This window comes from Myotis lucifugus, unplaced genomic scaffold, assembly GCF_000147115.1.
Source record: "Myotis lucifugus unplaced genomic scaffold, Myoluc2.0 scaffold_34, whole genome shotgun sequence".
Lineage (NCBI taxonomy): Eukaryota > Metazoa > Chordata > Mammalia > Chiroptera > Vespertilionidae > Myotis > Myotis lucifugus.
This window is the reverse complement of record NW_005871082.1, coordinates 2,359,988-2,377,467: the sequence shown is the minus strand read 5'-3', so window position 1 is coordinate 2,377,467 and position 17,480 is coordinate 2,359,988. Positions and strand designations below refer to the sequence as shown.

The following is a 17,480-nucleotide window of genomic DNA, read 5'->3' as shown; positions in this document are numbered from 1 at the left end:
TCTCATTCTAGGCATTCCTTACTTCTCTACTTATCCATTCAATCAGCTGGCAACCAACACCTATTTATTCTATCTCTGAAATGTCCTTTTGTTTCATCTTCATTAGCTTCCTATTATCATCATTCTTGAATAAGTCCTTAAAATGTGTTTTTTTTGGTTTTTATCTGGACCACTTACACCCTATCCTGTTATCTATTTTCCTTGAACCCGGTGAAAAACATTATTTCAACATACCAAAAATACTCTTCCTAAAAATCAAGCTTTGGGCATTTCATCTTCTGCTCAAAACCTTTCAATATCTGGTGGCTTTCAGAAGAAATCTATCAGTTTGGTGTTCAAGTCCTCCTCTCTACAGGCTAAAAGTGCCTGAAAAGAAATAAAATAAACAAACTTAAAATCATAACTATCATTAGTTTTGCATCTACTGTGAACCAGATACTCATTAAGCATTTTCACATGCATCATTCTTCACACAGACTTGGAAGGTGGCATTATTATCACTATGTCCAATTTACAGAGCAGTCAGATAATACATCCAAGGTTATAGAGCTGGTTGGGGGCAGAGCTATATTTTGAATCACAGACCACTTGCTTCTAAAACATATGCTCTTTCTCCTATTCCATACTATCTGCCTTTTCCATCAAGCCATTTATTCTGGTCAAAGAGAACACCTCACCAAATTGAGAATACAGCCTGTGGTTTCTTCCTTTGAGGTTATCCTCAAGCTCGTATCTTCACCTGGCATATTCCTTCTTCCAGTTCCAGAGTCTAAATCTAACCAACCCTGTCTATGAACATTTCTCTAATCTCTACAAACAATAATATTCTTACCTTCCTTGGTATATAACTGATGCTGCCTTAAAACTAAGTCTCAGGTACAATTTGGATTCTCCTCCTTTATATTAAACTTCTTAACACATCCAAATAGATTACTGTTTCATAAATATGTGTTGAATTAAAATGATCACCACTACACTTTCTACTCTAAATACCTACATTAGGAGTATGAAAGTAATTAAGAGTCAGAACCAAAGTTGAAGGCCTGCTCAGCAGTTTATTAGAAGTGCTATTTTGGGGAAATTCTTCAGTCTCATTAAATATTAGTTGCCTCGTTTACAAAGTGAGGATATTAAGAGCGACTCACAATACTGAGTTGTTGTGAGCTCATAATAAGGTAATGTAAACAAAGTTCTCATGCAGTATCTCATACCTGTACTTTGTCTATTAGTATTAGTGGGAAGTGATAGTAATGGTAACAATGTGATGGTCTCTAAAGATACAGTCCATCCTAACTGTAGGAAATAATCATCTGTGCCATTAAATTACCTGCCATTTTATAGAAAACAGGGTAAAAAAATAAACTGAATTAAAAGAGGTTAACTGAGGTCTCTACCAAATCTACCTGACCCAAAACCATAGCCATCATTATAGTCATTATAATCAACATAGCCTCCATAACCTCCACCATAAATTCCACGCCTCATCCTTTCAAAGCCAGCTCCCCTGCCAATGCTATTATACCCTCTACCAGCCCCAGGTTTGTCATGGGGACCTGGCTGCTGCATGGCCATAAGCTTTCGTGGTGGGTCACAGTGAGTTCTGACTTCTGCTTGACTGGTCTTAAAAATTTCAATATACCTGTGCCCTATTCTTTCCTTGTGTTTCTTTAGAGCCTTTTCAGCTATTTTCTGTGAAGCAAACTGCATGAAGGCCTCCTCCGTACTCTTCCCCTGGAAGTCCACCAGCAATGTTATCTCATTTGGCACGATTTCCAACCCTGAGAAGAACTGAACAATTTCTTCCTTGCTACATCCAAAGGGGAGTCCTCTAAGCCATACAAAGTCATCATTGGCTGTGTCAGGACTATTTAGACCAGTATGCTTCAACACCCAATCCATTTCAATGTTGTTTGACGTGAATACTTCAACATATCTGTGTCCCATAGTTTGTCTTTTTTCAGGGCCAATTTGACTTCATCTTCTGATTCAAGTTCAACAAAAGCCTCGCCACTCGGTCTGCTTTCTCTGGTATAGATGAAACATATACCTTGAGCCCCATTTTGGATTTTTCAGTCAGAAAAACAAACAAACAAACAAAAAACAGAAAAGAAAAAACAAAAAACTCTGCACTTCGTCCGCCGAGCAAGACCAAGGAGACCTCAGTTACTGTTTTTCAGGAATGTCTGACCACATATATGGGGATGGTGGCTCTACTTTCCAGAGCACAACTGGACACTGGATACATGCGGGGATTACCTTACAGAGCTACTGAGAATGGCATTTATAATTTTTTTCACCTCTCAACCCTGTGAGAGTACATATTGAAATTGGTCCTGATGGCAGAGTAACTGGTGAAGCAGATATCGAGTTTGCAACTCATGAAGATGCTGTGGCAGCTATGTCGAAAGACAAAGCAAATGAAACACAGATATGTAGAACTTCTTTTGAATTCTACAGCAGGAGCAAGCAGTGGTGCTTATGAACACAGATATGTAGGACTCTTCTTGAATTCTACAGCAGGAGCAAGCAGTGGTGCTTATGCAAACCAGTCCAGTTATGGTGGCCCAAACAGCCAGCAAGTTTTACAGGAAAACTCCAGTGATTTGCAATCAAACATTGCATAGGCAGCCAAGGAGCAGTGAACAGCAAAACTCCAGTGATTTGCAATCAAACATTGCATAGGCAGCCAAGGAGCAGTGAACAGCAGCTACTACAATAGTGTATGCTGTGCATCTGTGGGAGTGAAGGGAATGGGGGGGATGTCTAGCATAACTAGTATGAGTGGTGGATGGGGAATGTAATTGATCCTTATCACTGACTCTTGGTCAACATTAGTTTAAAGAAAAAAAAGTAACAATTTTTGCAATACCAACTTGTGATTTATGCTTACTCTAAGTGGAAATCAGGATTGAATTAAAGACTTAAAGGTTCATTATTTTTGAACACAAATATTCATCTAGGATGTAACAACTAAGTTGAGTAAACTATAACTGTTAAATAATTTTTAGCTTTTCTCAAGTTAGTTCTATTGTAGAATGTAGTTAAACAGTAAGTATATTTAGGTTAAAAAAGTTGAAATATGTTAAATGTTGCTCTTATACCACATTACATCGAACACTGTTTGTGGAAGCATCTTGAAAAACATGCTTTTTTGTAAAACTCAATATAGGAGCTGTGTCTACAATTAAAAGTGAAATATTTGGCATGTTTGTTAATTCTAGTTTCATTTAATAACTTCCAAGGTATGTAAGTTTAAGCTTTTTTTTTTTAATTAATGGGGAAATTTTGAGATGCAATACCAATACTTTGGGATTCTGGTCTTGGTGTTTGTATGAAATTCTGAGGCCTTGATTTAAATCTTTAATTGTATTGTGATTTCCTTTTAGGTGTATTGCGCTAGTGAAATTTGTCAAATAAATTTTTCTTTAAAAAAATAAAATAGCCCTGGCCGGTTTGGCTCAGTGGATGGAGCGTCGGCCTGCAGACTGGGGGGTCCCGGGTTCGATTCTGGTCAAGGGCATCTGCCTTGGTTGCGGGCACATCCCCAGTGGGGGGTGCGTGGGAGGCAGCTGATCGATGTTTCTCTCTCACCGATGTTCCTGACTCTCTGTACCTCTCTCTTCCTCTCTGTGGAAAAATCAATAAAATATATTTTAAAAAAATAATAAAAGAGGTTAACTGAGGAATCAAGAATAGAATGTGAGACTTAATTGTCAATCATCTCCTCTTATCCTGAGTATAAATTGACTTTCGGATGAAGCTTAGCTGGGTCCATCAACAGGGCTTCTCTAAATGTCTTTAAATGATTGCAGGCTCCAAAGTTGTCATCTCAGGCTGCAAAATGACAAGTCTGGCTGTTGGTACTATCTTTGAAGCTAATACAGGTGTACAGTTTCCTCTGCCATCTATCCAGGAAACACTAACAAGATGAAACAGCAGCAGTGACAGCATCAGGACTTAAGCATATGATGCTACAGGGTGGGCGGCTAATGAATTCCCCCATCAATACAGTGAGCTTCCGTGCCTTATGAATGCAGCCAGGGATTTAAAATCCATCATCCACAGCTTCCAGGAGTCAATGAGTTATTTCTCGCCCTGTTACACTGAACAATACCCCAAGAGTAATGACTAGTAACAGTGTGAGTGGTGGGTCAATGAGATAATTCATCCCACCAACGGTGTTAAGGTAGGTTTGTCATTAGGTCACATGAGCCACAATGCTCACCTGATGTGCCTGGAGTTTGCCTTGTTCACTGCACATTAGATTCCTATTTTTAAAAAGCCTCTGCAATTCTGCACTATCAGCTATTGGCTACCTGTCCTCATCTAGGATACCATGAGACTGGCTTTACTTGTACATTGTAGCATCCTGATTCCTCCTAGAATTTTATATTGCTTACTAGATGCACAGTGCACAAAATTCGTGCACCGGGGTGGGGTGAGGAGTGACCCTCAGTCAAGCCTGCACCCTCTCGCAATCCGGGACCCCTCAGGGGATGGCCAACTGTGGGTCAGGCCTAAATTGGCAGTCGGACATCCCTCTTGCAATCTGGGACAGCTGACTCCTAACCAATTGACCAATTGCCTGCCTGCCTGACAGATCACCCCTAACCACTCTACCTGCCTGCTTCATCAGCCCTAACCACTCCCCAGCCTGCCTGATTGTCCCTAACCACTCTGCCTGCCTGCCTGATCACTCCTAACTGCCTCTGCCTTGGCCCCCGCTGCTGAGGCTTCATCCAGACAGACATCTGGAAGGACGTCCGGGAGGACGTCCGGAATGACGTCCGGAAGATAGTTTGGCTGTCTGGTCTAATTAGCATATTACACTTTTATTATTATAGATGTTAAAATCTTAGAGATCTGCTCAGAGTTTATTCATTATTTAGGAAAATAAAATGTATTGTTTTTTTTTTTGACTTTTAAAAAATGTTAACTGAAGAAAAGTACCAATAACATAAAGTGATCCATGATTGAAAGCTCACTATAGGCCAGGAGTTATACAAGAGTTTTTTATACATCATCTCATAATGTATAATAAAAATCTAACTTATTTTAATTACTGTTTTTTTTCCAGTCTGTTAGTTCTAGGTAAGCCAAGGTCAATCATAGTATCCCCAAAATGCAGCACCTTGCCTGACACATAAAAAACACTCGATTTCATTATACTGGACTAGAGGCCCGGTGAACAAAATTTGTGCACGGCGTGGGGAGGGTCCCCTCAGCCCAGCCTGCACCCTCTCCAATCCAGGACCCCTCAGCCTGCTTGTTCAGTCATTTGGTGGTCCCTCATTGCTCCCCCTGCCAGCCTGGTCACCCCACACAGCCTGTTGCTCAGTCATTCGGATGTCCCTCACTAACCCCCCTGTCAGCCTTGTTGCCCTACGTAACCTGTTCTGTCATCCATTCAGTTGTCTCGAATGTGCCCCTGGCCCTTTATATATATATATATATATATATATATATATATATATATATATATATATATATATCACTCATAACTTAAATTCTCTTAATCCTAATTTTTCTAAATTCATTTTATATATGAATTGAGGATTCTCAAACATGACTATCATAAGTTAATAGTTAAAGTGTCACTGGTGTAAGTGATAAATGACAGAGATATAGCCATTTGTCCTCTGCTTCTTCTAAGTCTCTACCAGCCATAACATACTTTCTATACACATTGTCAACTTGGTTTTTATGATGGCATTATTGTATATTTCATCTTCTCACTGAAATTATCTTTCTGATTTTGAGAAATCAAAATCTATGAAATGGTTTTATTTGTATATGTGCTTTTAGGTTCCCAGTTAACTTGGTAGTAGCAGCTACTCATCTTCACTCAATCTGGCTGTACCCACATTAAGACCTTGGTTCTAGCAATGACTCTTTGGGGCTCTAATAATCCTCAAGTATAGGGCCAAGCCATGGGTGCTTCATCTGGAGCCCACAGTGGGGCTCTAACCCCTCTCAGACCAAGCCTGCCCAGAGAGGTGTGCTCTGCTGTAGCTGCTTCTTATTATTGTTTGCTCTTTCCCTTTTCCTTGTCTTCTCCTCTCTCTTCCTCCTCCTTTTCCTCTACCCCCTGCTCTCTTTCTTCCTCCCCTTTCCCTTCCTCTTTTGGAAAGCTGGTATGTTTCCATTTTCCATGGCTCATACCATTGAAGAAGGAACTCCAGGGCATGGTGGATTATACTTCTCCCACTGAGTAGAGAGTCCTTTGCAACATTATACCCAAGGGCAACAGAGGCACAATGCATCACCTTGTGACACTGTATAGGGACATAATGTCCTACAATGAGAGACCAGGAAGCTGCAGAAGTCCACTTATTCTATTGCCCTAACCAAGCCTCTCTTAGAAGGAAATGGTCCTCCACTATGTGCTAACAGGACACTTCAAAAGTCTCAATTGTGGATCTGATTAATTCAGAAAAAAATGCTTTTGATCAGATAAAATAGGAATTTGTTTGCAGAAACAGTGCCCACAGACTCTTAAAAATACTCAAAATGAGATTCTACTTTTAAATTTAAAACATATTCTTCCTTTCATTATTTGTTTTTCTCTGATGAAGTCATCACCTTCTGGATTTCATCAAGCGAATTACCTCTCAACATGCGTGCAGTCCTTTGCTGCTAACAAACAACTTCTATATTCTTTATTTCATTTGAACCTCCAAAAAACCATGTAACATAAACTTTTTGGGGGCTCATTTAAAAGAAGGGGAGAGGTATCTTACTCCAAGCCAAATAGCTAACTGGTTACTGACAGAAATGAGACTCAATCCAAATCTTTCCATTTAAAATTAAGTACATTTTCCCACTATAGCACATTGCCTCTCAAAACCAAGTGTGGAATCAAAGTAAACAGAGTTAGATAGAAATATCTTGGGAATAATAGAGACCTGAGAAACACACCAAGCCCCATGCAGGCAGCTACCTTGGGTCCAGTTTTCACAAGCAGTATCTTAATGGAATCCCCATTTCCACTGCCTTCTCCTACCTTCTCCTCCAACTCTGCTGGGACTGAGGGCTAAGCTGGGAGCTGCAGATGGGATCCCCAGCAGGCCTTCTCTGCAGAAATGCCTAGTGATCTGGAAAAGCTCCTAAGCCCAGAAAACTCAAAGAGACGTTTTCACTGAGAACAAAATACGGGAAAGAGACACAGAGCCAACATGCAGTGTGCAGCACACGGTGGAAAAAGGAAATTGTGTCTGTTGGTCACCTTTGTGGTTTTCCCGTCCTTTCCCTCTTTATTTGCTTCACTAGCCTCAGAAATATCAACATTCCTCTTTATTCTTCCACATAAACCCCAAAATCCAGTCCCTGAATCAAATCCAAGCTGTCCCTGGTCAAACGGAGAGCTGAATCTAAGCTACCAGCCACCTCAGCTCACCGAGGACGAATCCCACAGGTGGTGATGGTTCCCTATAAATAGTCTCCACAGAGACGGCCCAATGAAGCTGCCAGGACAACTATTTACAGATGCAACAGATGTGAAAAACAGACCATTTATCATTTTCAGCTCTGCTCCCCTTGTTCTCCAGGAGTCTCTTCAAATGCTATAAATTATGGAAAAACAATATTATGTGAAACAAACTTAATACATTTCCGATTTCCCTGAACATGACCTTGAGAGGATACTACTAGCCTTTTTTGGGGGGGAGGGAGTGCAGTTTTGGAAGGAGAACACTTTGCCATTATGAAAGGGTGGCCAGGCTGGACAGCATCCTTGGTGTCCTCCTACCTTGTTTTATGTAAGTATCTACATTGTAATTCCAAAGGGAAACCATTGGGGAAGGTTAGAGATTCTGATCCAACAGAACAGGTGCACTGACCCATAAATTGTCACTCTTCTGAAAGGCTCATAATTTAAAAAATGAATCCAAGAGGATTTACTGTAAATTACACACAGGGAGAAAGAAATTAATAGGATTTCATTTTTACACTCCGCAGTAACTATATAAAAAAGAGCTAATGATGTCCAGTTCTCCTCAACCTTCTCTTCTGTAAGTGGTGAAGGGAGGTTGTTGAGAGATTCATGACAGTGATTGCAGATGCTTCATGGTAATCCTTCCTCTGGTCCTATTCAACTTTTTCCCTATTGTATGAATGAAAGTGAGTGTAACATGACACACCCCATAGAGCCTTGATAGGAGTCAGTGGGTAGATGTCACTTGCAAGTAATAGCAGCTTCTCTCTAAATAATGACCTGGTTAATTTATCAACAATAGATTTCAATGCAGAAAACTTATATTTGAAGTACAAATATTTTAAAATCCCATCCTTCTGCTTTAAGGTACCCTCCTCCCTCCCACATAATTTCAGTTCATGCACACATATTTCAAAAAACATCGTTGTGCCTTTGCCAAACATATTTTATCAGTAATTTCATTAATATTATTGCTGACACAGAAAATAGTGCATCAAGGAAATCTGAACCAAAATCGAAGAAATGTAAACTAATTTGAAGTGAACCATATCTAAATTATTTGATCTCTTGGCCTTCTCTAATCTTTTAACCAGTTAATTGTCATGGGTCCAAAAAGGAACCATCCCCACATGCTATGATATTTTGAATTTAATTGCATCTATAGACGCTTATGGCATAAAAGGGGTTAAACAAACAAGCCTCAAATTCTGTGAGAGCTGCAGACCTTAGCCTAGTGTGAGAAGGATCATAGAATAAGACTGAATACTTTAATCAGTAAATGATTCCAGGACCTACAGTGGAATATGAATTTAACAAAATATCTATTTTCCCAAAGAGCCTTTAATGGGTGGGGATTTCAGGGTGACAAAGGAAAAGAAAGAAGAAAGTTCAAGTGTGAAAGGGAAGATGGTGTGTATAGACCAAGTATAATAGATGGACAGACTACATCTATCCACAAAGCCCCATTTCTGCACAGGTGTTAGACATGGCTAGTGGAAGCCAGAACTTTTACCTGCTGGATGTGCTGGCTGCCCTCATGGAACTTTGCAAAGCTTGGAGTGAGAGAGAGAGGCAGTGAGAGCTACCAGGCAAGGGAAAACCCATTTGCTATTCCTGCTTGGGGGGCTCCAGGACAGGCAGGTCTCTTCAGGAATGGGAGCTCAGCTCAAGGTCAGACTCCCTGGTGTCCCTGGAACAGCATTTTCTCTTCCTCCAAATGAGCTAACTTGGGGTAACCAGGGCTTATTCCAATGAAACTGTTACTGCTACTCAAAGCACTGCAGGAATTGCTTGCAATACTTTGTTTTTGAGCAACTTACTGGCTTTACAATCAATCAGAAATCACACCAAAGTACTCCTGGTTGTTTCCACACCTAAGACCCACACTGGAAAAATGCAACTTTGTCCACATGTGACCCCCTGCTGAGCACATCTGTAGACAGTCTGTCCTCTCTCCCCCAGGCCCACTTTCTTTTCTCCCCTGTCCCTGTGATCTGCCCTGCTTTCATCTCCTCTTCATACCTACCATCATTTTTTTCTCTCCCCACCACTGGGTTTCTATCCTCCTAGGCAAACTGCAAGGGAGGATTATACCTTTCATCTCCTGCCCAACCCTTTCTGCTTTCATTAATGCCATTACCTTTTTTCCTTTGGAGTAATTTTCTTTAGTGCAAGGAAACAAACTGTGTTCAATAAACAAATCTACATTTTACAGATTGTAAAAGTCATATAAATTATCTTGGTATGTATTTATGGCTTCACTTCCCTGATGCATCTATATAAATGTCCAACACAAGACCCTGATTTTGTGATCAAGTCTTTTGATCTTCTACTTGGATTCCTTGTCCCACCCACTCTGGACTCAGTGTGTATCACACATTCTTCACATCTTCATGGGGAAGTTTGCAGCCAGAGGCAGAGGTCACACAAGTAGTGCCTACAGCCTAATTTTTATAGATAACTTTTCATTGGGATACAGTCATGCACCATTTTTAATCTCTGATAGATACCAGAGATAATCCATTAGCAAATTAAAAAATTGTTTAAACTTACTAGACCAAAAAAGCAACCCCATGCTCAAGATAGTCACCAACATTGCAGGTTCATTCCAGAACAAAGTGGTTTCTCCATATCATGGGGTCTCTTTTTCTTTTCTCTAAAATGTATCAGATGATATCCTTTTCTACCCCAAGCTCTGAAGCACAGACAATCTGTTTGGATTTTCTAGAATGTTTAAGCAATGGCAGCATCACTGGAATAAGTCCATAGTACCCAAGGGGGTACTATACATTTTGAAGTTCAATTTCTTGTATTTTTGCTTGTGAAATGTTAAAATGGAATGTATGCATCCTCCTGGAAGTTCCCCAAATCCTCACATCTATTTTATAAAAACAGTGCCCATTGCAAGTCAACTTTCAAATAAGAAAACATTTCTCTTAAAAGTGAGGATACTCTACAAAACACATGGGAGAAATGGACTAACTGGTAGCCCATTATCTCTTTCAAAAAAGATGCTCATGGTTGTGCCAAATCATATTTTTCTTAGTAAGTCACACTGAACGAGAAAGGAAGATAAATCACCAGGAAAATGCAAGTGAGCTGGTAATAATCGCCTAGTTATTGCTGCCATGAAATAGTCATTAAGTTATACGCAGCATAAATCTCACCGAGTTTTGTAAATTATGGTGGTTCTTACAGGCCAAATAAAGATAAACCCTCTTAACCATGGCTGCCTCTATCTGTGCTCCTTGGCATGGCTTTTTAACATGCGTTAGCTCAGGCTTATAGTATCATATGGTTCCTGAAGCATCTAAGAAAGCATTCAAATTCCACAGCAAATTCAAGACCCCTCTTGCACATTTTGAAAGTGAATATATATTTCAGAGAGGGAGAGATGGAAACATCAATGATAAGAGAGAATCATTGATCACCTGCTTCACGTACATCTCCCACTGGGGATTGAGTCTGCAACCTGGGCATGTGCCCTGACCAGAAATTGAATCATGACTTTTTGGTTCATTAGTTGATGCTCAACACTGAGCCGTGCTGGAGAGGCAAGATCATCATTTCTAACCGGCCCCTCCCTGAACTCCTATACAGAGTCTTGCCCTGTTCTGGCTCCAGAGACCAGACAGGCTTCTAGCTCAAGCTTTAGCCTTCAAGATGCTCCTATTTCTAAGAATGTTGGAAGAGCAGGGGCCGGAGATGCGTCCTGCCCCAAGGGATGAGCTTGATGCTATGGTATCAGCCAGGCAGCCACCTCTATTGGGAAACCAACAGTGAAATCCTACCCTCCGATTTCCCCAGAGAACCAGTACATTCACAAAGTTTGCATGCAAAGAGCCCCAGAAATGTTTCTTTTCCTCCTTTTTGGAGGTTAGTGCTAATCCCCAGTTGATCTTTCCTCTTAACTGCACCCCCTCCCCGCTATTTAAACCAGATTCTTATTGCTCCAAATTAAATCCATTTTTTCTAGCCTTGTCACTGCTAACTAATGAGAACAATTCCTCTCTGTGCTCTTGGTGGCTGCACTCTGGGTACTTATGGATGAGAATCATATCCTCCGTTAGCCTACTTTCTTAACTGCAGACTGCACAGGTGATAAAATGGGTTAATTGTTGCTATAAAAATATTTTCTACCCTCATAACGAAGTAATTTTTCCTCCAAATCATTTTAATTTCTTAAAATTGCACTGTGTTCTTAATGATCTGCAATGACTGAGGGTGCAGTCCTATTGGGCTTATATACACAAGCAAAATGTTGAATGCACAATACACACGAATACACCGATTCTTGGTCACTGTGCTGTTTTCTTTTGGCCCCACCCACTCTGGCCTCAGTTTTTATCACACACTCTATACATCTCCAAGAGGAAGTTTGCAGCCTAGAGCAGGGTCACCAAAGTACAGCCAGCTGCCTGTCTTAATAAATACAATTTGTATTGGAGAAGTCACATACACTTTTAAAAAATATTGTGCCTACAGCTGCTTCGACATTACATGGCTACATGACCCCCAAAGGCCAAAATATTTACTAGCTCGCTCTTTATAAAAAAAAATACAAAAAACTTTGCTGGCCCTCCACCCTAGGAGATCATGAACATTCAAATTGGCTTTGCTACTTGTACCAGGTTAAGATGAACCACACCAGGTAAAAATCTCTTCTTTTTACACCTGAGCCATCTGCTGAAAGTTTCCTGAGATGCCAAACCACACAGTTAGGGAGGGAGTCAAAATGGGAAGAGTTTTAAAATTTGTATCCCTGAGGCACCCTAGGGCAATCATGGTTCTGAGAAGAGAATGAGACTAAACACAGAAACCATCCCTTGGATAGAATACCAACACCCACATAGGCAATTTTTATAGACACATGTCTCTTTGCTGTGTCTAACTATAATTTCTGCTGCGTTTATCTGGCTCCCCAACTCAGCCCACCAGGAAGACAAGAGAATTCAGACGAAGGCCCGGCACTCACTATGTGAAGCTGGAGGAAGTCTCCGAGGCCAGGAGCGCTGTCAATGCGAACCAGGATGCCATCCTTCACAGTGGTGCTGAAGCCCACGGCCAGGCGGTCCGAGCGCGTGCTGGGCCTGTCGTTGGCTGGCCAGGTGTAGAGGATGAGTCCTCCGCTCTTCCCAAAGATGTAGGTTGCGCCAGCTGCAAAAGCAAGGAGAGGGGGAGTCATCAGGGCAGCCAATCACGTGTTGCCAGATGTGGGCACACAGTTGAGCCTCTGCAGACAGCTGTGGAGGGGACACGCCCCCAAGTACCAGGATTTGGTGCCCGGAGGGATGACATCCAAAGCCTCCAACGGTGGGCTGTCACCTTGAATTAAAGATGCAGGCAAAAACAAATTAATAACAGAGCAGATGTCAGGGAGCAACATTCCAAACATCTTCAGTTCCTGCTGCCTCGGGGCAGAGGGCAATTGATATGCTGTGTCTGAGAGCTTGGGGACGTGTGACAACCAACTTTTCTGTCCTCCTCAAGAGCAGGATTAATTTACCATCTTTGCCAGGACAGACACCAGACAGAAAAGGAGTGCCTGTATCTCTTAGCAATCTGGGTATTCTAGTCAGCGGGGCTGGGAGCCGTTCCAGAGACACCTCAGGAAACTGAGGGAAAACCCAGAGGGTCCAAAGCCATCATTCCTTTCATGTGTGGACCTCTACCACCCACAGAGAGGAAAGCTGGCGCCTCAGGAAACCAATTTCGTGACTAAAAGAGTTTGCCGATCTCACTGTATTGTTGCTATTTAACAGATGATAAAAATTAATTCCAGAGGCCTCTGAAAAATTAACTTTAGTATTTTCCCCTAGCAGTGGTGTTTATCTGCTATGACATAACAGTTTCCACCTACTTTTCTAAAAGGAGATATAGGAGACAGAAAACAAATCTCAGTATAATGAGAAGTGGTGTTGTCAACTCTGACTAGTGGGTTTCTCAGTGTATTTACTATTATTTCCTATTATTACTTGTGTTTTGCTATTGCTAGTTACAAACCCATGGGTTTGTAAGAAGATATTAATTTAAACATACTTAGAAAGCAAGCAGGAAAGAAAATAAAGAAATCATTTGCATCTCATAAATTGAAAACATCTGTTTTTATAAAACAAGTTTTTGAATCTGAATTTGGGGAAAAGCATTTAAGTTTGGTAGCCAGAATAGACTACATGATTGCAATTTCCATGCTTGTGTGCATGTTACCCACAATGGGCGCTTCCATATGTTACTTATCTCCAAGTTCAAAGACCATTTGGCACCAGATGGTCTTGTATGTTTCCCACTGAACACGGTTCAATCCTTGAAACTATTTTAAAGCAACATTAGACAAGCACTCAGATATCTTTAGCATTCACGAAAAATCTTAAGCCTTGGTCCACATTGAGTTTACAGAGGATATTGGGTTGAATGATGTTTGAAGAGAAATGCAGCTCATAAATTGCTATGAGGCTAGAAATAGGAGAATATGTCATGTATCATCATTTTTTAAGCTCTAAGCCACATTATATTCTGAGGCATCTGAGGCATATAAAATCTAATTTATTATTTATCAAAAGTCACTATACTGGTTGCTCAGTTTGTATATTATGCATAACATAACATCATTTTTCTCTTATGAATTTATCAATCTTTAGTGGACAGTGTCTGAAAAGCCCTTCAGGCCTCTGGAGAATTTGGGACTGTGATATGGAAAGTTTATGGTTAATTCCATATGCAAAATAATGTTTGCTCCTCACCATCCACAAACTCTTTTAAAGCTTCTTAAAATTAGAAATATGTGTATAGTCATTTACCCTTGGTATCATTCCATCTGTGCAGAATTTAAATAATTCCCTTTGTGTGGATGATTACAAATATCATCACTGCTACCTTTAATCTTTATTTGGAAAACTGAAGGTTATTCAGTGATTAATATATAGAATCACCAAAAATGCAAATCAGCCTGTGACATTTTGTGGCAATTTATAAAAACATACCCTATTCTATCCTAAATATATAGTGGATTCTGCTATACAGATAAACCCATCAGGACATCCAAAGCCCCAAGGGTGGGATGTCACCTTGAATTAAAGATGCAGGCAAAACAAATTATTTTGTCACTATGAATAGAACTAGTCAAAAGTTAATAACAGTGATAGATATACATGATGCTTTATAGTTTGCAAATCCTTTTCAAATTCAGGAACTGGATCTTCCCAACTGTTTTATGGGCAATCTCATGTGTTAACACTGTTTGGGAACACAGACCCAAATATCTGACTTAATTAAGTGGCACCTCCTTTAAGTCTCCAGCTTAACCTTCCTGCCTCTGAAAGCCTATCTTTACCATATGCCAATCATAGCTGAATATAATAACACAAAAAAAACTATCCCAATGATGCAACCTTGACTGTACTTCATCCTTTTCATATATTCTCCTAAGACTAAAATGGAACAAAAGCAAAGCCATAGCCCCCAAATCTGGCATGTTTTCAAAAGGTAGTCTGGTCTTCTTACTAAAAAAATAACATTACAAACCTTCTATTCTGCTTATATTTCTCCCCCGCTGCCCTATTCCGGAATTCTCAATATAAAGAGGAAGAGCACTTTAAAAGATAACTATATAACCCCTTATATATAGTGGTTAGGAGGTCACCAGGGCTTCATTTTTTTAAATAAGCAAAGAACAAAACCTCACAATGACAATATTAGGCTAAGCAGATATAAAATAACTTAAAATTATTTTAATTGCTTCTGTTATTCTGAATTTAGGATTTCACTACGTTAGATAATTCTAACTTTGCAGGTAAAAAGGGTGTAAAGATAAAAAAATTCTTAGCACATGAAATATTTTGCTCTGTAAAAATAAACATTAAAATATGTATTCTTGGTACTGAATTTGCTAGTGAGGGTGATAAAGTCCAATGTTGGCTTGAGAGGAAGTTAATAGTTGCAACTTTCAATCTGATAGCTTGTCATATTTTTCTCCTCACTTAGCTTTGCTATCTGGAATGGTTTTTAAATATAAATACAAGCTTTCATTTAATTTTAATATAAAATGCCTGTAGTCCCAAGGGGACCATAGAATTATTTTGGTTTATGTTTCCAAATTAAAAAGTTAATTTTGTTACTTTTAAATGTGGATTGCAAATCAACTTTTGGGGAACATTGCAGAACTGTAAGAACCTTCCTTAATCCATTAAATATTTTCATTTCTAAGCCATGCAGTACCACATCACACGTTTTCTCCCCCGAGCCTAGTAGTTCTGATGCTGGTTTCTTTCTGTGCTTATATGCCAATGCTAAAATCATACTACATATATTAATAATCTCAGCCATGTAAATTTCCTGCTTGCTGGCAAAAAGTGGTCAATTCAGTTGAAGAAAAAATTACTATAGTTGCATTTGGCCACTTAACATTGCAGGATTTTCAAGTTTGAAGGCAGCTGAGGTTGCTTTTCTGAATTCCAACCACCATTTTTTCAGAAATGAAATCTCCACACTGTCACCATTAACTAAGATAAAGTATAAACACTCCATCTTCAAACAGTAAACAAGTATGACATGTTATTTAGCACACAGCTTCTTTTGTCTCAAAAGGACCAAAAGAATACTTTGACTTATTGCTTTCATAATTGGCTAGCTGTTTACTGGGATGGAGCTGATGGTGGTTTTGATAGAGCGGATGGGAAGGTATATTTACATTTTGGTGTGTGTTCTGTGTGTGGGGACCAAAGGGGAGAACAGCCTCCAGTGAAATCATGGAAGAGTCTGGGGAGTGGTTTCATGTATTTACACAATAAGCTGATTAAATAGATGATCTATGATTTCTCAAAGAAGAATGAAGGAAAAACTGTTTTCCAGTTCATTCATTTCCCCAATAAATAGTTCTTAAATTTCTGGTGTATATTACTGCTTGTTTTACCAGAATCGCATTTAATTGTTGATGGCAACTCAACTTTTCCTTATTCAGGACCTCTTGGATAATTCTGTTTTTGTTGTTTGGACTTATAACCCTCATTGCCCTCTCATTATGACATTGTTTCTACATCTATTACCATATATAAATACCATATTACTTTTTGGGTATATTAATAATAGGAATAGAATCAGAGTTCTGTTTAAGATTTACATTAGAGCCCTGACCAGTTTAGCTCAGTGGATAGAGCGTCAGCCTGCAGACTGTAAGGTCCCAGGTTTGATTCCGGTCAAGGGCATGTACCCTGGTTGGGGGCACATCCCCAGTGGGAGGTGTGCAGGAGGCAGCTGATCGATGTTTCTCTCTCATCGATGTTTCTTACTCTCTATCCCTCTCCCTTCCTCTCTGTAAAAAATGAATAAAATACATTAAAAAAAGATTTACATCAGATATAAAAATAATTTATACACATGCATGTGCAAATATATATATCGGGATGTTTTCTATATTTATATATATATATATATATATATTTTATAATGAAGAAAGTTAGAAATTATAGCAGACTACCTGAAATTTATTTATTATTTCCCTCACCAAATATTTACAGATAAAATGGCTTCAGAAAAGCATGCAAATATAATGGTTTCCTACTTGTGTGTGTGTGTGTGTGTGTGTGTGTGTGTGTGTGTGTGTCTTTTAAATAACCTAAAGCATATTAGCTCTCCCTGAAATAGTTTTCAGGTGGTGTGAAAATGAAACAAGTTGGAAGCATCTCCCAGGGGAAGCCTTAGAGTGTGAAATTCAAAAAGAACTAGAACATTTACTCGTGGGCAGTGTCACAAGTAGATTAATAAATTAAGTAATAACATAAGTATTTCTTAGTGTGCATACCACCTGGCAGGTAAGCTAGGATAAGAACAAGGTGTCCGACTCCTACTCCAGTGCTATGTGAACATTGCCTAAGAGCTTAGAATAAAATCTCATGACACTAAGTATATGTCTGTCTTCCTTTATCATTTTAGGTTCTTATTCCTTATTTCCATTTTATTAACCTTTCATCGACCTTATCCCTTTTGTGTTCTTTACTTTAAATTGGTAAATTCTCTTGAAAAATAAGTGGACTATCAATGACAAAATGTATTA

At 39.5% G+C, this 17,480-nt stretch overlaps 1 protein-coding gene and 1 pseudogene across 5 annotated transcripts in view; both read right to left on the bottom strand.

The window, feature by feature from the left end:
- NRXN3 (neurexin 3) overlaps positions 1-17,480 on the bottom strand; it is a 1,457,090-nt gene that overhangs the window by 343,211 nt on the left and 1,096,399 nt on the right. For all 5 annotated transcript variants that reach the window (XM_023752494.1, XM_006086965.3, XM_006086966.3 and 2 more), the window contains one exon: positions 12,408-12,589. In XM_023752494.1, the coding sequence (XP_023608262.1) occupies positions 12,408-12,589 (182 nt within the window). The remainder of the gene's footprint in view (positions 1-12,407; positions 12,590-17,480) is intronic.
- Positions 1,378-4,360, bottom strand: LOC102431128 (annotated as a pseudogene).